The sequence below is a fragment of the Leptonotus elevatus genome, chromosome 11 (assembly GCF_054856555.1).
Source record: "Leptonotus elevatus isolate MCC_2025b chromosome 11, RoL_Lele_1.0, whole genome shotgun sequence".
Taxonomy (NCBI): Eukaryota; Metazoa; Chordata; class Actinopteri; order Syngnathiformes; family Syngnathidae; genus Leptonotus; species Leptonotus elevatus.
Genome location: NC_141249.1, coordinates 23,690,836 through 23,712,932, shown reverse-complemented (window position 1 = coordinate 23,712,932; position 22,097 = coordinate 23,690,836). Strand labels below are relative to the sequence as shown.

The following is a 22,097-nucleotide window of genomic DNA, read 5'->3' as shown; positions in this document are numbered from 1 at the left end:
ATCTGGATCAGCTGCTTTTGCAACCACTTAATGAAATGAAATTCAACACACCATAGCAAATAATATTTGTGTGCTTTTTTCTTGTTTTAGTTTTTTATGCCGTCTAATATTCTAGTCAATAAAATAAATGCACTATTAAATACATGCCGCTTTGTATAGTATTTATACACTTGAATAATAAATATAACCGACGTATGCTTTTATTTACTATCAATCCATTTGTATTATCTTCTAAAATGTAACGAATGGCTCGATGACATTTAAAATAAAAACAATTCTAAACAATCAAATGTCCCACTTATCTTATCTGATGCATGTGCGAATCTGCAATTAAAAAGGTCATACTTTTCTTTCTTTTTTTAAGCCAAAGGCCTCAGCGACCATCGTTGCTCGTGTTGTTTTTTTTTCTGAGGGGAAACCTTTTGCAGAGATCACAATGACGCATGTTTGGAATTAGCCGAGAATATCGGAAGGAAAATCGGAAGGAACATCTGTGAGCGGCTTGTTGTGCTTCGAGGCAGACGTCTGAAAGTCAGTCATCCAAATATTCGGGACTGAAATGCAATCATAACGATCATTTCATCCAATTCAACTGACACCATGATGAGATTTGAAACCAGCCCATTCTTAGCTATTTTAAATATTAAATAGTGCGGCGAAGTGAAGAACACATTTTCCCCCCCAAAAAAATCCACAAAACAACGTTTTCATTTTCTATTTGAAACCTTGGCGATGCAAGCTTCAGGAAACTTTTTGCATGAGAGACAAATGCTGACTCGGCCTTTTGCTGGCCTGCAGCAACTTGCGTGCGTGCGTGCGTGCGTGCGTGCGTGCGTGCGTGCGTGCGTGGAAGTGTTTATTGACATCAACGTTGACTTCTTTGCGCGCTCGCTCACATTTGCCCTAAAATCGACTCCGGTCAACATTTGTGACATTTAGGCCCGATTTTCAAAAACGGATCGTCAAACAAAAGTGTTCTTTTTTTTGAATGCACTCTTTATGTCTGCTTTTAACATGTTTACATCCAGACCTGATTTCAAAGCAAATAGCACTAATCAATCAGTCCAATTAAAACCATGGCACTTTATTCAACCAACAAAAAATGTAATGCCTTCAAAAATGTGTTGACAAACGAACGACACATTTCAATCAAATTAAGGCTACAAAGGTCCCACTTATACAAAAACGGAGACGAGTTAAGGCAGCATGAGGAGGAAAAAAATGCGTGTTTGGCTTTCAACAATCACTCTTCAAAAATAAATATATTAGGATATCATTTACAAATGTCAGCACGCTGAATATTGGAGTCATTTTGTTTTAAGTTAAGAGAAACAAACTTACGCGCTTGGACGAAATCGCTGTCGTGCGTTCAGGATGGAAAAGAAAACAAAAGAAGAGAAGAAACAGTGCTGGCTCAAAAAGGATGCAATTTGGGTCCGCATTGGACCGACCCGCTTTGGGGTCAATTGACCCAACTCTGGTTATACCCGAAAATGTGGCCTGTTTTGAAATGTTTCATATTCATAATAATAATGTCATTTTTGAGGCGTTTTGCACAAAATGTATCAAAACAACCCAATTTGGTCGTTTTGTAATTTGTAAACATTTGTAAATTTGGGGTTGTTAAAATGGGTTATTTTGTAGAAAACAACCCAGAAAAATGGGCTCAAATGAACCCTTTAACTGCAGGTCAGTCCAATTTTGGACTAAAATTGGATTCTTTTGGACCCACGCAGCAGACTGCTGAATAATGTCGGCAAGAATATATTAAGGTTGTCATTTGGCCGCTCTCAGAACTTGCTGCAGTCGTAAACAAAAGCTCCTGAGGTTCTGTAGATGGACTGCGTGGCCGGGAAGGCCACCTGGCAGCTGTTATTCCCATTGAGCGCGGTTCCGTTCAGCCCGAGCCGCTGCGACTCGAACATCTCCCGGACCGAGTGGAAGTTCTGCTGCTGGGACGGGTATCCGGCGCTCAAATGGCTCAGGTCGCCGTACCAGGACGCCAGTCGGCCGTGCTGGCCCTCCTGGTTCTGGTTGTGGTTGTGGTTGGCGGGGCTGGTGACGCAATAGTCGGGCAAAGCCTCGTCCGCGGTGCTGGACGGCGCCAGGTGGCCGCCGGAGGTTCGCTCCCCCGCGTACAGGCTCATGGCTTGCATGTTGCAGTGATAGGTGGGATTGGAGGAGTTCTGGTTCTGGTTGCACGCCTGCAGGTTGGGGGAGTAGCTGAGCGTCATAGTCCGAGAGGAGGCGACGAGAGGCGGGGAGACTTCGGCCTGGGGAGAACCCCTGAGGGACGTCATGATGATGTTGTCCACGCTGAAGCCCGGCGTCGAACCCTGGTGCTGGTGCTGGTTCTGGTGCTGGTGCTGCTCGCTGCGCGGGCTCCCGCTGGACACGCTGCCGTCGGGACTTTCCATCTTGGGGACCGCGTCCAGAGTCGGCGACGCGGCTCGAGGCGGCGTGCATGAGGTCCCGTTCTCCGTCTTGATGTCTTGCACCCGAACCGGCTGGCAGCTGACCTGGACCGGCTCCCGAACCTCCTTGGTCCGTTCGCGCTCGTCCTTGTCCTTCTGCACGTCCTTCTTCTTGAACCTCCTCCGGCGCCTGAGGAAGCTTCCGTTCTCGAACATGTTGTAGGAGTCCGGGTCCAAGGTCCAGTAGCTGCCCTTGCCGGGCTTCTTGTCGTCGCGGGCCACTTTGACGAAGCACTCGTTGAGCGACAGGTTGTGTCGGATGCTGTTCTGCCAGCCCTGCTTGTTGTCCCGGTAGAAGGGGAAGCGCTCCATGATGAACTGATAGATCCCGTTGAGCGTGACCTTCTTCTCGTTCGAGTTCTGGATGGCCATGGTGATGAGGGCGATGTACGAGTAGGGCGGCTTCACCAAGTCTTTGGCCATCGGCTGCGGCGGCTGCGGGCTGTACGGCCCGTAGGCGCGGCCCATGCCGGCCGGGTACTGCTCGTACATGCTCATGGGCGCCGGCATGCCGGCGTAGCCCCCGCCGGCGGCCCGGTAGTAGTTCTGCTCGCCGCCGATGTACGGCGCGACCCCCAGCGAGTTGGGACTGGACACCGAGTAGCGCGCCTGCATCCCGCGAGAGCGACCGGTCCAATAACGTTGCAGGCTAAAATGACAAAAAATGCAATCAAATGAAAAAATACGAATCTTTGTTTTGTTGCGCGTCGGTCCGGTTCAGGCCGCAGTCAAGCCGAGACTGTCCGGGCCCCCGCACGTAACATTCGGAAAAGTCAAAGTCAGCTCGGAGGGTCGAGCCTGCACACTCCGCCGCGCGCTCAGAAGCAGAAACATTTTGTTTTGTTTTCTGCTTTCGCTCTCAACTCTTTTCCTCCCTTTTGGCTGCTCCTCCCCAAATGTGCGCTGCAGCATCCAATGGGAGGGCCAGGTCGTCCTCTGGAAAAGCCACCGTGGTCGTTTCGAAGGAAAATTAGTATTATTATTATTATTAGATTCATTTATGAGAAGACCGTGACCGTGTTAAGGATTTCTTATAATAGGCCCATATATGACAACAATAAATATACAACATTTTAGGACACTGTTCTAATTTTCAAATGATCACAACAACAACATTCCATGGAAATCACAATTGTCATGTCACTGGTGTGCTCTTTTTAGAACAGGCCCACGCGGGCTCATGATGACCCCTGATTTAAATCAACTTTCATCGTCGTCACGTGTTAGCGATTAAGAATGCAAAGTGTTCTTCTTCTTTATCACTTTGCAGTTTGTGTAAGAAGTCAAGCTGCGCTTGAGCCTCTGAACAAACACGGATTTTTAAGTGTGCCACCAAAACCTTCGCACCATTCCAACACCCCTGCAGCGCATGTGGGTGTGCGTTCAAAGCCACTAAATGATGATAAAAAAAAAAAAAAAAAAAAAAAAAAATACTTGGTCCAACTGGGTGAGAAAATGTGCCGTCATGGGCGTGAGACTGAAGATTGAGATGTTGGCCAAAGAAAGAAAGAAATTAACACTCGTTTTGTTTATTTTGCTTATTTAACATCAGTTAGCAAACTCAATCTTTGCACCTGTCAATATATATATATATATATATATATATATATATATATAATCTTACCTACACAGTATACATTTTGTGTGTATTTATTCATTTAGCCTATCATTTTTAATACCAACCAAATGCTTGCACCCGGAGAACACAATAAGTGTTAGCAATATTTTAAAATTGGAGTGCAAAGCTGCACGTGGCGTAAGAAAATATACTTCATTACACGGCACCACTCAGTTACCGTCGTAATTAATACTTTCACTTTGATTGTTTAATATTTATTTCCTAAAACTTTAAACTGTAATTAAAACTTTAAAACTGCGTTGGCGTGAGACAGTGATGAACCGACATACGTACAGTTTCTAAGTTACGATGAAGCTACGAACGAGACGTAAAGCGAGAAGTCCCCCATGTGCTTTTCTCCATGGTTGTTTTTGTTCCAGTGTGGTACACGGCTGCCCCCGTGTGGTCAGTGAGCAACATTGCATCATGATTGCATCTCGGGCCCCTGACGTGACGTCATTTTGCCTTGCGTGGATGGAAAATGGAGATCCACATTCACGAGATGTGCGACGGCGCGACTGCATCGCATCTTAAATCACGCTTACAAAAATTGTAACGGCCCACACGTGTTTTCTCTCTTTATCTGGATTGTAAACTTACACTTTTGCTGTTTACTTCATGCACAACATCGCCCAAAGAAGAAGTAAGAAAGAAAAAAAGCTGCAAGGTGCTCCTCGTTCGAGTTGAGTGACAATGTTAGCCGATGATGAAATGCAATCCCGCCACCTGTTGGGCAATGCCTGCATGTGCAACAGAATTTTAATTTCATGAATCTTCTCACTTGTGAACTTTAACAGGATGAAGCACACTACTTCGTATTATTTTGCTTGCGGACAAAGCAGCTCGTATTCAGTTTGGGGGTTCGCTACCGACGTACCGTGCTCAAGAGCATGTACGTAGAAAAGAAACGAAATCAGCATTTAGCGCATCGTTCCACATCCAATATGGATGAATTTACATCTAATTGCTGTCAACTTCTACATTACTCTTTCTTTCTTTCTTTCTTTCTTAATTTCGTTCTTTCTTTCTCTCTCTCTCTCTCTCGCTCTCTTTCTCTCTCTTTTTCTCTCTCTCTCTCTCTCGACACTCCTCAGTGAACTTCTACATTAATTACTCTTTCTTTCTTTCTTAATTTCGTTCTTTCTTTCTCTCTCTCTCTCTCTCTCTCTCCCTCTCTCTCTCTCTCTCGACACTCCTCAGTGAACTTCTACATTAATTACTCTTTCTTTCTTTTTTAATTTCGTTCTCTCTCTCTCTCTCTCTCTCTCTCTCTCTCTCTCTCTCTCTCTCTCTCTCTCTCTCTCTCTCTCTCTCTCTCTCTCTCTCTCTCTCTCTCTCTCTCTCTCTCTCGACACTCAGTGCCCGCTCACGGAAAATGTTATTGCCTGCGTATTGCCCCGCGTCCACTAGGCGGCCCCCAAGAGCAGTTAACAGGCAACGGAGCCTGCTCCAGTGTTTTCCACTAGTGAGAAGAAGAAAAAAGTAAATGCTAAATGTTTGGCTTAAGCGATTTTCTGATGATGATCCTTGTTTGTTTTTTCTAAATCTTCTGAACATGTTTACATAGTTTTATGACGTAATGACTCAAATTTATATAGTAATTGTTTTGCTAGTATTTTTGCCACCTTCTTTCATTTCTCAACCACATTCGATTTTATTCCATTTTAATACTTTGTACTGTTTATACGATCTGTTTTTGGTGTTCTTGCACTTCAAAATTATGTTCGCATTATTAGTGTTTTATTTTATTTTATTATTATACAAAAATGACACAGTACATTTCCAGTAAGTATCCTACTGGTTTATTTCGTTTCAGACCTATAGATTGTATTTTGTAAACCTGTTGAGGAATGTTGTGTACTTACACATGATGACTTGGAAAAAGGTTGTTGTTGCTCCAAAGTGACGTCGTTACAAAATGGGCCGCTAGATGGCGGTATACTCCAGTTTATATCGAATCTGAGCTGCCTGCACACATTCGAGCCAACACTTTTCAACTCAAATGCACCATTTCATGTTTTGTTATTGTAACAATGAAGGAATAGCCTCCTCCGATATGAATTATTGTTCTGTACATTTATATAAAATGACATTTTCTTCCTTGTGTCCCATCGCCGAGATGAAAACAGGGCGCGTGTGTTCTTCGTCCCCTGCAGCCAGAAAGACCACCAAGGTACGAGAGACGCTTTTTCAGCCCACAAAATCAGTCGCTTCTTATTCCGCTCGGCTTGAAATGACGCGAGAACATGTCAAGAATGTTAGATCTCCTGATGCTATGAAGCCGAGTCATTGTGTGGAATGTAAATATCATTTTTCAATCAACATGTTGGGGAAAATCCAAACACATTTAGAGGCAAAACGTAGGTTCATTTAGGATAGGCTACTTTTAGTCACAACTCAGCCTCCCGCAATTGTGATGTGGGTCAGCTCCCTTTAAGTCTGATTTTGTTTTTGTTTTTCACCGCCATCTGAAAATATCAGCGTGATGTGTTTCCACATGACACACTAGCTGTTGTTTTATCTCCACATATCGCCTCAAATCACAATTTTTCTCACATCTCACTTTTTTTATTTAGTTATTATCATTATTACTTATATTTATTATTGTTATTATTTACAAAACTATTCTATTGTCAAATATGTCATTTTTTGGGCTCTCCTGAAAATGACGATTTTGCGGTACAATGTCAGCAATAAACGATTCTTTCAAAATTACTCAAATGCAATATTTGACATGCAAAAACAAAAAAAAATCACAGTAGTGGTCTTTACTCATGTCTGGACGCAGTTAAGTAACCTACATTCTATTTTTAAATATGCAAATAAATATCAATTTATTCATAGAAAACCGGATGTAAAAGAGATGAGAAGCAAATAAAATAGAATAAAGTTGTGACCTCATAACGAAATATGCAGCCCTGTTGAATATTTCACATAAATAGGCAAATATGCCTTTGTATATATATATATATTTATTTATTTTTTGGTCTATAGACTCAGTGTAATGTTGCATCATTTGAACGCAAAATATGTCATCTACAATTTAACAACTTTATTGAAACTTCTCTTTGGACAATGGTTACAGTAAGTGCAATATTTGTAGCAGTTCATAATACAGCATCCGTGTGGAGGATAAAACATAATAACAATAATAATATCGAGCAACTGTCAAGCATTTTCGCGAAGAAAGTGTGCTGCCTTTTTATTTTTCCTTTATAGGCCTAAACTCATGTGTCTTCCTTCATTTTTCCTTCAATGCATTTTTTTTTGCTCAGCTGGTCCACAGAGAGGCAACACGTGAATATAACCATCGTGATATGAAATATTTCTATGAATTCTTCCTCTGACGCCGTTTCTTTCTTTCTTTCTTTCTTTTCTTTTTTTTTTAGACGACGGACGTGCAGTTTGACTGCGTCCGTCTTCGGAGGTCCACAATGGCAGCAGCGCTCTCATCACATGACGCACGGTTTGATGTCCTGAGGAAGATGATGGTGGTGGTGGTGATGATGATGATAGTAGGACGTGCCGGCCGACGGGTGGAAGGACGAGATGCCGTTCAAGTTGAACACGAAATCTTTCCTGTCGCAGTGGTTCTGGTAACGCGGAATCCCCGCTGTTGCGCACACAAAACACATTCACAGTTGGTTTGCAATTCCTTCTTTCTCGTCTTCCCGTGGCGACGTTTTTTATTCAATAAGCCAATCATCGAAATAACATTGCAATAAATCCTTTTTTAATTGAATAACTTTATCAATTGTAGGTGACATTTAAAAAAAAAAAAAAATCGCGTTGAATGCCGATAATAGAAAGCATCCATTTCAGTTTTCAGGTCTTAAATAGAAATGGGGGGCATCAAGGTCATAAGGACTCCAGATGTGACTTTATCCACAACTTGACTTTGTCTAATCTGCATGTTCACACCAATATTTAGCCCCCCCCCCCCCCCCCCATAAAGATGTCGACCACTCTTGTGGATACATGGAGGTCGAAATCGTCGCCGGTGTGGTCCCGACTTGCAGCAGTTTTTGTTTGCTTAACCTTTGCGACCCTTTCAGGCTCCAGCGTGCGGGGGCTGAAATCCGCAATAAGCCGCAGCGTGACGCATTGAGCCAAGCGGGAATTGGAAAACGACTTTCAAATGACTTGAAGACGACGCGAGAAGTGGAATAACGCATTCGCGCAATCCTAAATTAATTACAGTTACAGTATATTCATTTTGACGTCGACATTGAAATTAAACAAGGGACCAATCGAGCTATATATAAATATATATATATATATATATATATATATATCGAAAAAATATCGTGATCATTATATTAGCCCATATCGCAAAAACATCAAACTTTGACCAATCAGATGCAAGCTTAAATTCATCCAATAAGAGCACGATAAGAGGTCGCCAACTAAGAGTTGCTTTTTAAGGACATTAAATACAAACGTCTAAAATAACACATTTAAATAACCTTTCATGTGTTCTTACCACATATTATTATTCATTAGCCCATATACACATTTAAATACAATAATATGTAACAAATCATTTCTATAAAGTCAAATGTACATTTTCTAATGCAAATTTCTACATCCTTCCTAGGAAATGACAATGTCCTATCATGAGCTATTTTTAGAACCGGCCGGCGGCTACTCGTGTGATCTTTGGTGGCCTTGTTGGATCTCGAGGCGATACGAATACCAAATAAATGGTCAATTATGATCATCAATTCAGGATACACTGAGTCCGTTTATTTTTGCATGGTAATTATTATTTTTTAACATTAGATAATAAAATGCTAATAATAAAAGCTTTGGCTTCTTTCTGCCACTTCTCGAACCGAACACTTTTTTAAATTTTTGGTACTTGTTGGAGAGAGGCCTAAATAAAGATCAAATCAAATCAAAATGTTGAATATCGCAATTTGATCATTTGTGGCCTGCGCGCGAGGCCGCCTGCTTTGTTTGCCCGCGTGTCAAAATGTCACCAATATTGACTGAAGGTGCAAAGTTCGGCGCCGTGGCCTTTTTTTTTTTTGGTACCTGCTATGTCGCTCGTTTGGCTCTCCCTGGCGTTTTGGTGGATGTAGCTCTGCTCCAGGGAGTAAGGCGACATCCCGGAATGCAGAGAAGACGACGCGGGGCTGCTGCAGGTCAAAGGCTGCTGCTTGATGTAGGGCGACCCGCCCGACGTGGCCCAATGCGCGGACCCGCTGCCGTACGGGGAGTGGCCGTCCAAAGTGCTCGCCACGGCCGGAGAGTTCGGCACCGGACTGCAGCTGCTGTCCGGCCCGTATTCGCCGTTGCTGGACGCCGCCGGGCAACTGGCCATGTATGTGGAACCCGGGCTCGGCGACATGTGGGCGACGTGGTGTCCGGGTCCCAGCGCGTCGTAGCCCGCGGCCGTCATGGAGTTGCTCATCACGTCCAAGTTGTAGGAGTTGCCGTGACAGGCGAGCGTCGCCGAAGGCGGCTGGAAGTCGAAACTCTGCGGCAGGATGGAGGCGCCGAACCCGATGCCGTTCATCATCCTGTACATGGGTTTGAGGGCTTGACACTTGCGCCTGAAGCCTCTGGGTCGACGGCGGAACGAGCCCTCCTCGAACATAAACTCGCTGCCGGGGTCGATGGTCCAATAGTGGCCCTTCCCGGGTCTGCCGAGTCCCTTGGGCAATTTAATGAAGCACTCGTTGAGCGACAGATTGTGCCGGACCGAGTTTTTCCAGCCCTGATAGGAACCCCTGAAGAAGGGGAAGCGGGCCTGGAGGAACTGGTAGATTTCGCTGAGCGTGAGCCGTTTGCTGGGCGAGTTTTGGATCGCCATGACGATGAGGGCGATGTACGAGTACGGAGGCTTCTCCGGCCGCCTCAAACCCGAGCTGCTCTTCTTCGCTTTGGTGGCGGCGGCGGCGGCGGACGCGCTTTCCGAGGCGGCTTGCGGGCTCAGCATGGCGGCGCGCAGGACGCCGGACGCCGGACTGGATCCGAGAGGAGGCGGAGGAGGATCCAGTTGCCGCTGAGGGGTCTCGCTCGTCATGACGTCAGGGGCCGGGACGGGACAGGCCCCGGAATGTTTGAAAGGAGATCAAGTAAGAGGGGTGCGGGGGGGGGGACGGGGGGGTGTGAAGGAATCCTGCGCTCTTCGCCAGTCGCCAGTCGCCAGTGAGCGTGACATGAAAATGGAGAGAAATCTTCCTTGAGTCCAGTTACGCGCGAGTCTGACGTCACGCACGTACTTGAAGCGCGGCGGCCAGTGGGGAGGAAGAGGAAGAGGAAGAGGAAGAGCGAGAGGCGAGAGGCGGGAGGCGGGGGCAGCTGATTAGCCAGCGGAGACTTCTTATTGTCCCGCGGCTTAGAGGCGGTGGTGGTGGGGGTGGGCGTGGGGGGGGGGGGGCGTGGGGGTGGGCTCCATCCACTGGGTGTCACCGTGGAGCTAAGTGGGGCGAGCGTGCTGACTCGCCGGGTGGCCATCGAAAGCCTCAACAATCACTCAAGTGCAGGAAACACCAAAAGCCCTCCCAATATGTGCGCCAACCAAACACAAACAAAAGTAGCCTTGCATACATCTTGAGCAGCCCCCCCCCTCCCCGCCCCCCACCGCTCTCATCATTCAATTCATTGGGTCAAACAGTCGGCTCGAAAATAAACAATTTGAGAACGTTCACTCTAAAAACAGTTGGCTCAAAAGTAACCCAATTATGGATAATAATAAAAAAAAAATGGACCGATCAATTGGACCCAACTTTAGGAGTTGTTTTATACAAAATGACCCTTTTTTGGGGGACCCAAGTAAAGGATCAGACCCATATTTATGAGTTGTTTCACACTTAAATAGCAATTTCTTGACTCCAAGGATCGGTTTATTTCTGACCCACAGTTGGGTTATTTTACACCCAACAGTTTTTACAGTGATGCACTAAAGTTGGGTAAAAAACAAACAAAAAAACAACTTGGGGCAAAAGGACCGACGCAACTTTTTTGGTTATTCAATTAATACACATTTTTGGGGGGGTCAAATAAATAACCCAAACAGTTGTGTCGATTCATTTTTGACCCAATTAGGATTATTTCTGAGCATTTTTATTTTTGAAATGCCATAGGGGCTTAACTGGGGCTACACAGATTTCTGATGGGGTTAAAGCATCCCCACCACCCCCACCGCCCCCCACCGCCCCCCCCCCTTCCCTGTGTAGCGCCATCCGTGGCCACATCTGAAAACTTGACGCAATTCAACAATCAAAGTTCCCCTGACATCCAAACTTGGATTTGAATTGGGCCACACTTACCCAATAACGCACATGCATCATATTATCATCTTTCAATAATTTCACCAAATGGCGACAGGCTTTCTTATCACGTGTTTTGCTCCTAATTTCCTCCCAAAATGGTCTGCAGGAGAATGAAAACAAACGCTGATCAGATGGAGAGCTGCATGCTGACTATATGGGAGGGGGGGGGGGGGGGTTCTCTCAATAAATGACTTTGACATGAGTGGAAGCAGGCTTTTTCCATCAAGCCCCCCCCCCCCCCCTTCGCCCCCCGCCCCCACTCCGCAATACCACACACAGTGCGCCAGTGTCAGCTTACCGCCCCCGGCCAGGGGCGCTCCCGGGGGGGCTTGCGTTCATTAGAGAGAGAAAAGCCAAATTAGCCTAGCGGGCTACGACAGCTCCCTCCCTGGAGACAACACACACACACACACACGCACACGCACAAACACTCACACACACACACTCACACGCACATACTTGTACAGCATCAGTGTATATCCCATAAAATAATATCAATAAATGTGGTGCAGGAGCAACTTTATTTGCAATCATGGAAAAGTAAAAAAAAAAGTATGCTTAACTCAAATCTCCAGGCAACATTTTTTTTTATTTGGTTATCAAAAATAACCAATTGACTGACACTTGTAATTTATTAATTTAATTAATTTAATTTAATTTAAAACAGCCCATTGGGTTGTTTTTGGGGGGCACAAGACAACTAATTTTCTCTTTCCTGGGTTATCACTTCACACAGCTTTTTGACCGATAAGTGGGTTCTCTTTGACCCAGCTGGTTTTTTTTTAGAACAGTTGATTCAAGCCCAATTTGACCCAATTTTTTGTATTTTTTATTTATTTTTTATTTTTAAAGAACCCAATGTTTTGGTTTGCTTTATACAAGCGACCCATTTTTTTTTGTCAGTTTTTCTTTTCTTTTCTCTTTTTTTTTTTTTGGGGGGGGGGGGGTAAGATGGGCGAACTGAACAACAACAATTTGTGAGTTATTCATTTGGGTTATATCAATCAATCAGTCCAAAATGTTTCACCCAATCTTGTACAGTTGTGCTATGTTTTGCTGTGTGTATATATATATATATATATATATATATATATATATATATATATATATATACAATACCAATACAATTTGTGTGTGTGTGTGTTTTAGGCCGTGTCCAAAATATTTCATAAGACCCGCAGGATTTTCCAAACAATAACTTCAGCTCTTTGCACAAAGAAAGGATGTGCGCGCGGATCAAATGATTTTCCATCCAGCTTGGTGGCCCCCCCCCAAATTTCCTGCGACATCAAAACTTGCGACCCCCGTCGAGATCAGGATGCTTCGGCCTGCACGCACAAGCTTTGTTCTGCGCGGAGCTGCTCTTTTTCAGAAGTTCGTTGCAGGCTGAAAATATCAAATGCAAGACTGGAATTTTTTTTTTTTTTTTTTTTTAACGTTTATCTTTAGAATGCTGTCGTGGAAGGAGGTCACGTGGGCTCGTTGCCATTGTTGACATGTTTCGGCTGAAATGTTTGGATAAGATGTGCACGTATTTATTTATAGAGTTGACCTCAGGGAACTTTTTTTTATAAAAATAGAGCCACTCATTCCATTTCAATTGGATTGAATGACTTTGACTCTTGTCAGTATTGATATTAATCTTGTACCAATCACGTGTGATTGATTTTCAATCAATATTTGGACGCATGCATTTTCTGTTTCTGCATCTATTTGGCCCTGCAGGCTGACGCTGCGCGGCGGGTTCTTCGGAACCGCCCTGTGGAAGGTCGGACTCGGTTCTGGCTGCCGGAGTGACGAGTTGTTTGGATTTGACTTTCTAACGTTGCAATTTTAGAGTTCAAAGTGGACTTTTTGTCGGGCTCAACTCGAGGGACGCTTCCAAATGATTTGCATTAGCGTTATTATTTTTTTTAAACAAATAATGAATCCTGCACGTCGGGACGTGAAGAGGGCTGTCATGGTCACGTGACTCACCGCCAGGTATGTTATTCTGTCCTTTCACCTGCAGGTTGCAGCATTGCCCCTGCAACAGGAAGAAGGTCGCACCTGTCACCTGTCACCTGCACTGCACGTTGGACCCAAAATGAATGTCGCGCAGAATCCGCCACCAGAACTAGTAAGATCACTCTTTTATTTTTGATCATTTATTGATTTTATTATTATTATTATTTTGCATTTACATGACTGCAACTCGCTCACTGGTAAATAAAATAAAATTAAAAAAAATACATCAGCAAGAAAATCCAGATTTAAAAACAATAACAAAAATGTTTTTGTATACATATTTAATATTTTGTATTTCAGCACTTGCGTTTTGCAAATTCTTCAGCATTTAATTATTTCAAATTCTGGAGCGTGCATGTTGCCATTTTCAACATCTTGTAGGATAAAACAAACAAATATTAATATTATTATGAATGTAAAAATATCGTATTATCTACAGGCTCATTTGATGTGTTTCTTACAATGCATTTCGAAATGCAGGATCAATGACATTAAAATGGAGCATTTGAAAAACGCCGAATGTGTAAACGTCGTCTCGTGAGTTTGGGGTGCAAATCCTGTGAGGTTGGGGGCGTTTCAGGACCGCGGAGAGCAACTGAGCTCTCCTGGCCAAACAGCAGCAGAATTATTTGGGTTATCTGTTTGTTTGTTTGTTTGTTTATTTGTTTTCATCCATCAAAACATTTACGATCTGCCTCATGTTTTCAACACGATTTATGGATCTTTCCATCAAGTTCCTTCATTTTAAGGCTCGACAAAAGAATGTGTTCAAATAGGCCACAAGCAGAAATGCTTGATGATTACGTAATATGACAATTAATAGGAGTTAACTATTACAATTAGGGGGAAATTATTATTATTATTATTATTATTATTATTATTAATTGTTGTTATCATTATTAGGAATTAACATTAGCCAATCACCATCATCATCATCAATTTAACTGTTCATTAGAGCCACCCATGTAACAATACAAAGTACATATAATTTAGAAAAAAAACACAACAATAACAAGACTTTATATTTGATTTTTTTTTTTCTAATAACATTTCCAAGTTAGCCACATTTTTGAAGTGCAGTGTTAGGCTAAGTTGTCACGTGTCGTCAAAATGTTTTTGTGAGGAAATTGAAAGGGAAATTGTGTGTGTGTGTGCCACCCCCCCCCCCCCCTTGAAGAAAATCAGACTTTTGGAATACTCTTCTTTTTTTTTTTCACTTCTTTTATTCATGGAAATAGCAGACATGCAAAAGTCGTCGCCATGCATCAGAAAACATTTTGTGCTCCCGCGACGAGTTTTTGGTCATTGTGCTGCAACTCAGTCAATTCTTTGACAACAATTTTCTCAACACAGCAGATATATAAATACATCAATTGTTTTATTTTTCACCGTCTCTCTCTCTCACACACACACACGCACGCACACACACGCGCGCGCGCACAGCAGAACCACCAAACGAACCATGAAAACAAACACTTCTCCCCGTAACACGCACGCGCACGCCAGTGAAATGTCCTGGGAGAACCTCGATCGTCCACAATGGCGTGGCAAGATGAGCGATGACGTCACGCGACGGTCTCACTGAGAGAAGACAGCAAAAGTGCACATTTTGAGGGTCCTTATGAGAGGAGCGAGTCTATAAGAAAGCTCATGGCCGCCTTCGGGGGCGTCCTGAGCGCGTGCACGGGGGCGGCCTCGAGTCGGGCTTTGTGATGGAGGTACGAGAGGGGGTCCCCCCCGGCCCGCGCGCCGCCGCACGCCGCCTCGTGCTGCAGGTAGTTGTGATGGAGTTGATAGTAGGGCAGCTGCCAGAAGAGGCCGCGCGCGTGCCCGCCGTGCGCACGCGCGTGCTCGTCCTCCCTGCGTTTGAAGGGTCTGCCGAGGATGCTGTCGATGGCGAAGGGGCTGGAGAACTTGGCCCCCGGGCCCACCCTCTCCTCGGGGGCGGGGGGGAGGCGGCGGCGGCGGTCGTCGTCCTGCCCCCCCGTGACGTCAGCCACCTGCAGCCCCTGCTCCTTGGGGGACCTCTTGGCGATGCGCTTCCTCCTGCGGCGGAACACCCCGTCGGCGAACGTGTACTCGCTTTGGGGGTTGAGCATCCAGTAGTTGTCCTTGCCCCAAGGTCTGGACGGGTCGCGCAGAACTTTGAGGAAGCAGTCGTTGAGGGACAGGTTGTGTCGCACCGAGTTCCTCCAGCCCGTGTAGGCGCCGCGGAAGAAGGGGAACTTCTTCATCAGGTAGTCGTTGATCTCGGCCAAGGTGAGGCGGCCGCTGGCGGACTCGCGGATGGCCATTGCGATGAGGGCGATGTACGAGTAGGGGGGCTTGGGTCTGCGCGTGTAGGGCTTGCCCTTGCTGGGGTCCGCCCCCGCGCCGGGGGTGGCGGGCGGCGGGCTGTTGGCCGCGCAGTCCCCGTCCGAGCCCAGCTCGTCCCCGGACAGAGGCGAGGGGAGCCCCGCGTCCGCCTCCGCGTCCCGGTCCGCGTCCCGGTCCGCAGGCAACTCGAGCGGCTTGTGAGCGAAGCGCAGCGCAGAGAAAACTTCCATTTTCATTGCGGCGGAGGGAGCAGGTGGATGAAATGGAGGCGTGCGTGCGTGCGTTGGTGCGTGAGCGCGCGCGTCTGGAGCGCCTGGAACAGGTCTCGTCTGTCTCGGGAGACACGCCGGTGTTGCTATTCATATCGTGGGCCGCAAGGGACGGCCCAGGGGCGGAGCTAGCAGCGAGCGCACGGAACGATGGAGTGATATGCAATGTTTACAATTGGACGCTACCGTGTCACGCCACCGGCGGGAAACAAGCTCACTTATCCACAGAAAATCATACAGGAGCCATGTTTGCCTTCTATTGTTCAATGGTGATATTACTGACTTCAAACTACAGTTGATATATATTCACAGATTTATTTTTTTTTTAACTAATTTTTTTTTCTTCTTCCTGGAATCACCCCCCCCCCCCTCCCCACCCCTATTCACCCATTCTCCCTGTCTATCACGGAAAATGTGCTTTCATTTCCCCACCCAGCATTTTTTATTAAATTATCATATATTTTTTAAGGGCTTGTAATAAATAAAAAATAATCAAGGGCTGTGATCTGCCCATCCCTGTTTTAGAAGTTGGGAAAGTTTTTTTTTTAAATCCTGATAAATACATTGTAAAAGATCTGATAGCACATTCAAACGCACTCCACAGCTTGTTGTTGGAATTTGCTAAGAATTGAAAATGAAGCCACATAATTATCCACTTGGCAGCACGTCAACGATGTTCGGCCTCCGTGTGGCAAGTTGACATTTGGCTGAGCTTTGTTCGATTCAGACAAAATCATACACGACTTCCTCAACGTTTCCTTTGAACTCCATTCATTTTTATTGAACTGCTATGCTATCGGAATATTGATCTGTAATTCGTTTGGGTTCGGCAAAACGGACAATTTCATTTGGCGCTGAAAAGAAAAACGTTTGAACGTCCTCCGCTCGACTCGTCGTCTGTGCAACAAACTTTTTGTGGCTAACAATTCAATTCTGCTGCATTAGCAAGAAAGCAAAAACATCAAACACTAAATTGAAATCTTTTTCTTCCGCGCCGAAATGTACATTTCAAGTGATTCTGTCAAGACGTTTCCAAATGAACGTGTGAAACAGTGAAATGCATGCTGGATTCGTCTTCAGGATGCAAAATGAAACTAAACACAGCAAGAACTTGGGTTTAGGTTTGAGAGCCAATCGGACCTTTTTATGGCTCGAATGAGATCCAAACAGCGTCCGACACTCAGAAGACATGCAAGACTTGTGCAGGTGTCGGGAGTGCTTGCGTGTATTTAGCGTGATGAGGTTGTATTTGATTTCAGGTGTTCTGCCAAGACACACACACACACCTGTGTTGGAGGTCAATGCCGCTAATGCTAACACACCTGTGTTGGACGTCAATGCCGCGAATGCTAACACACCTGTGTTGGAGGTCAATGCCGCTAATGCTAACACACCTGTGTTGGAGGTCAATGCCGCTAATGCTAACACACCTGTGTTGGAGGTCAATGCCGCTAATGCTAACACACCTGTGTTGGAGGTCAATGCCGCTAATGCTAACACACCTGTGTTGGAGGTCAATGCCGCTAATGCTAACACACCTGTGTTGGAGGTCAATGCCGCTAATGCTAACACACCTGTGTTGGAGGTCAATGCCGCTAATGCTAACACACCTGTGTTGGACGTCAATGCCGCGAATGCTAACACACCTGTGTTGGAGGTCAATGCCGCTAATGCTAACACACCTGTGTTGGAGGTCAATGCCGCTAATGCTAACACACCTGTGTTGGAGGTCAATGCCGCTAATGCTAACACACCTGTGTTGGAGGTCAATGCCGCTAATGCTAACACACCTGTGTTGGAGGTCAATGCCGCTAATGCTAACACACCTGTGTTGGAGGTCAATGCCGCTAATGCTAACACACCTGTGTTGGAGGTCAATGCCGCTAATGCTAACACACCTGTGTTGGAGGTCAATGCCGCTAATGCTAACACACCTGTGTTGGAGGTCAATGCCGCTAATGCTAACACACTTGTGTTTCTTTCTCTCTCTCTTTTTAAAAAAAATATATATTTCCAACATGGCGAAGAAAATGGTGATGTCATGGAATTGGTGGCATTGCAAAGTCAACGAGTTCAGAAGAAGTCAGATTGGCGCTCACATATAAGCTTATATAAGTAGCGAGCGAGCGTTTGTGAAAGTTGGCCCGTCGTCGTATTGGCTTGTCTGTTGACATTTAAGGTGTCTCTTGTGAACAGGAGAAGACAACTTGTCAAAGTGTTGACACGGGTGGAATTCCAGCCATGTAAATTCATCGGGTAAATCCTTCAGTGCTCCAAAAATAACCGCGCCTTTGTGGCGGTTTGCGCTCACACGCTAGCTCTTGTCTGCGTGTCTGGGGACGACTTCTTACCTGCATCTCGGCCGCGTTGCTCTTCTTTCTTCTCTTTGAGTGTCCCAACCCGCATGTCTTTGTATAAACAAAAGTGCAAAGTGTGCGTGAGCACGGCAGGCAACGACGGCAACAAGAGGGACGCGTACTTGGCATTCCCGAGATTCCCTGCAGCAGATTTGCTCTTTGGCGAACCCTCCCGCGCTCGACGGGCCTGCTTGGGACACAACAGGAGCGGAAGAACATTAAGCGTCCGCGAACGTTCCTTGCAATTTTTGGGGACGGATGTCCATGTGTGTGTGTGTGTCTGTCTGACCTGATGTGGGTGAAGGTGCTTCGTCAAAATGGAGGCTGCTGCTGCATGTGTTGGACCCAAACAAGTTCAATGAACCAAAGTCGAGGGGCTCGTCCGTATTTTTTTAGCAAACGTGAACTCAACGTAGCATTTCGACCCGATGAACCTTTTTGTCTGTCCGCGAACGTGTTTTTGAACGACAGTTCATTATTGTTTCATGAGATTTCCTCAAGAAAACACGACTTCACGCGCAGGAAACGAGACCTTATTTGGCAAACGTGGCGTAAACATCTTGTGCATGTGCAAGAAAAATATATATGCTATTTTTGTTTGCATTTTGCATTATACCAATATGTTCAAAATTTAGGTAAGTAAACATTGTTTATTCATATATATATGTACAGTATATTGTTAGAATTTATTATGATGTCTGCAGCGCATGATTTCTGTTGTTTTTCAGCGCTATGGCAAAAAAATAAAATAATGCTGAACAAAGTTTTTAGCATTTAGCCTGCAAGTATGTTATAGGTTGGAACGCTTTTAAATACGTTCAAACGTACTTGCAAATATGTTGGAATATTTTTAATTTTTTTTTAATTTTTCGAAGGTATTTAAATACGTCCAAACGTATTTGCCGCAGTCCCCAAAAAAGATCAGCTCGCTCGCACAGAATCGTACTTTTGTGTGTCGTAAAACAAGCGTTTTCCGATAATCAAAGGGACATCGAAACAGTAAGAAGCCAAAAGTTGTCATTGCGTTTCCGCAAGAAAGCACGCGAATGACAACGTGGTAAATCTCACACAACCATGGCGGGAATTATAATTTTTTTCTTTCTTTCTCAAAAAGCGCAATTTGGCGAGTGCACGCCGGTGCCGCTACCTTTTCTCGTATGTCAATACCGTAAATGAAATCTGATCATGAAAAAAGAAAAAATTACAGTACAGACTATCCTGCAGTCACTTGGCAACCGCATGTTTCTATTTTAAGTTCTCTGGCATTCTTACCTGAGGTGAACACACCCTGGCATACCAACGGAGGGAAAAAATAGAAACGCACGAACGCGCAAAGGCAACAAGACTGTTGTTACTAAAGACAATAAAAGAAGCGCTGACGTGCAACACGAGCACAACATTAAACTCAGGACATTCAAAAAACATACAAATCATACTCAAAAGTTGTTCTCGTCCTTATGTCATGGTTTGAAAAGTTCTACGGGATACGGCACGCTGTTTTTTAGCCCGTTATGAATCTTTAAGATTCCTTTGCAAATAGAACGACACAAATCAACGCAGCTGCTACGATACGTCTTTAATATTTGTGTGAGAAAAAGCGTAGTTCTGTTTTTATTCGGGTTAGTTGACATGGATTTTGAAAGGATTGCTTTTGCGCACGTCAACGTAGTCAACGGAAGTCCGCTGGCGGCACGAGAGTTCTCGGTTGATGACTTTCTGGACTGGGTCCGGTCCGACTGCAGCAATGCAGGAATCCCGAGGCTTTAAGAGCCGCCTGATGACTTTGAGGGCAAATCCTGTTTGGACCCGTTTGCTCATTCACACGAATTGTTGTTTTTAACCTTTTTTATTTCAGGTGCTTTTTATTCTGCACACTTTTTTTGTCGTGTCGCAACGGCCACATAATGTTTACGATTGACACATTTTCCACTTGCTTCAAAATTTACTTACAGTGTTTGCACAATAAAACGTTAAATATCAACTTTTGGTCTCTTGAGGCCTCCCTGATTTTAGGTTTTTGGGATTTGTTGGGGTCTGGATGTTTCTTGGGCTGGGGAGGAGTTCTGGTGGGGGGTGTCTGGTCGGTGCTGGATTTCACCTTCCTTGGTTTTCTTTGGTCCTTCCTCGGGTCTCCTGGTGTTCGGTTTAGGTGAACGGTATGAGATTTTTTCTATTAGGTTTTCTGGTGAGCTAACAAATACACGCACGCACGCACGCACGCACATACACGTACTCACCCACACACACACACACACACAAAAATAAATAAATAAATAAATAAAATAAAAAATAAAAATAAAAGAGCAATGATGATGACATTTCCGAATGAACAATACTGAGCTCTAAAAAGACAGAAAAAAATAAAAAAATAAAAAATATCAACTTTTCAAGATTCATTTTCAACGGGACTGACATTGAATTTTTTCCCCCCAACTTGATAAAGCTTGACATGTACTCAACGATAGCTGAATTGAAATATACTTTCACGTATGCATGCCAATTGCTACAATTGCTACATCGGGTGAGTAATGCTGCAAAGCTTTCACCTGTAATCAGGAGGCGAGAGTTTGAATCCCCCCTTGGACGCCATGTACCTTCTTTACAAATGTGTAATTTTCCCATCATTCATCTTTCAACTTACATCATAAGCATTCCGCATGCATTCAAATGAGCAATCAGCATTCCCACGCCATTTTTTTTTCTCCCAGAACTCAGTCTAGTTCTTGCAGCAGTTTTGTAAAACGCTGATCTGGATGAGGGTCCAAGCCCCCCCCGCAAAAAAATCAAATGTTCCCGTTTTGCACGCCTTTGACTGAAGCGGTCGCATGCGGGCAACCCGGGATCCGTGCGACACCATCGCACGTTTCATCCGCTCGCACGCGAGGCTCGCTTGGCGCGAGGCGTGGACCTTGTTTGGGCAGAATGGAGAGGATCAAGAAGAAAAAAAAGCAGCAATGATTGATCTCAGCCGTAGCCAGCTGGCTTCCTGGTGGCAGCTGATAGGAAAGGATCCCGATCTCCATTCAGGCGGGCCCGCAGGCTGTTTTTTGTGTGGGTTAAACGCGGGGCCAAATCAGTACCTGTGCTGCACTGTTTACCTGGCAGCCATTCAGCCCGTTTCTGTCTAAACTTGAAATAGGATCCAAACACTCTACTCACGCATAGCGGTTTGCACGAGATGCTTTTGCTGGCCTTGTCAGCCCACCGCGGGGCTCCCGTGTGCTATTTTTGCTCCGTCTGAACCTTAACCGCTCCTCTCTTGTCTTTTGATTGAAAGGCGGAGCACACGGCCCCGGGGCCTTTACCTGCAAATATAGCTCCCACCGGGAGCAGTTACCAAGGCGTCGCACCGCAAAAGCCCAACAAACAACTTACTGCCTCATAAAACACGCCTGTCAATTGCATGTCGTCTTTTTGGGCAATAGTTTGAAATTGTCGTACTTGTTGCAGCCTCACTTCGGGCACCGCAATCTGGACTTCAAGTTTATTTTGACTATCGCTATAGTTACGCTTTAATCATGAGAAGTGAACTCAGGTAAGAAGATACTCCACCTATCTTTTCCCTTTTAAAGACAAAAGTATTGTTTACAGATTATACACGTTTGGCTGCAAAAGTAATTAGAAACCAAAAGCTTGCGGGCGCGCGTTGCTGTTTGCACTTGTGCGATTAGATATCGACTCGCTGATAATTCATATCATTAACAATCGGATGTTGAATTGTAAAGACGTTTCCTGCAGCTGCATCGCAAGATGTGTCGCCTCCGCGCCGCATT

At 45.0% G+C, this 22,097-nt stretch overlaps 3 protein-coding genes across 3 annotated transcripts; all 3 read right to left on the bottom strand.

Annotated features, from left to right (window-relative positions):
* Positions 1–962: 962 nt before the first annotated feature.
* On the bottom strand, positions 963–3,303 carry LOC147166586 (forkhead box C1-A-like). Its single transcript, XM_086089328.1, has one exon. The coding sequence runs from the start codon at positions 3,087–3,089 to the stop codon at positions 1,791–1,793; it is 1,299 nt and encodes a 432-aa protein (XP_085945454.1). The 5' UTR covers positions 3,090–3,303; the 3' UTR covers positions 963–1,790.
* A 3,821-nt stretch (positions 3,304–7,124) lies between these two features.
* On the bottom strand, positions 7,125–10,203 carry foxf2b (forkhead box F2b). Its single transcript, XM_086089224.1, has 2 exons — positions 9,130–10,203; positions 7,125–7,705 (listed from the first exon to the last, which is right to left on the bottom strand). Exons 1-2 carry the CDS (start codon positions 10,121–10,123, stop codon positions 7,545–7,547), a joined length of 1,155 nt encoding a protein of 384 aa, XP_085945350.1. The 5' UTR covers positions 10,124–10,203; the 3' UTR covers positions 7,125–7,544.
* Positions 10,204–14,594: 4,391 nt separating this feature from the next.
* Positions 14,595–16,028, bottom strand: foxq1b (forkhead box Q1b). The gene has a single exon (XM_086089289.1). The coding sequence runs from the start codon at positions 15,932–15,934 to the stop codon at positions 15,002–15,004; it is 933 nt and encodes a 310-aa protein (XP_085945415.1). The 5' UTR covers positions 15,935–16,028; the 3' UTR covers positions 14,595–15,001.
* Between the last annotated feature and the right edge of the window lie 6,069 nt (positions 16,029–22,097).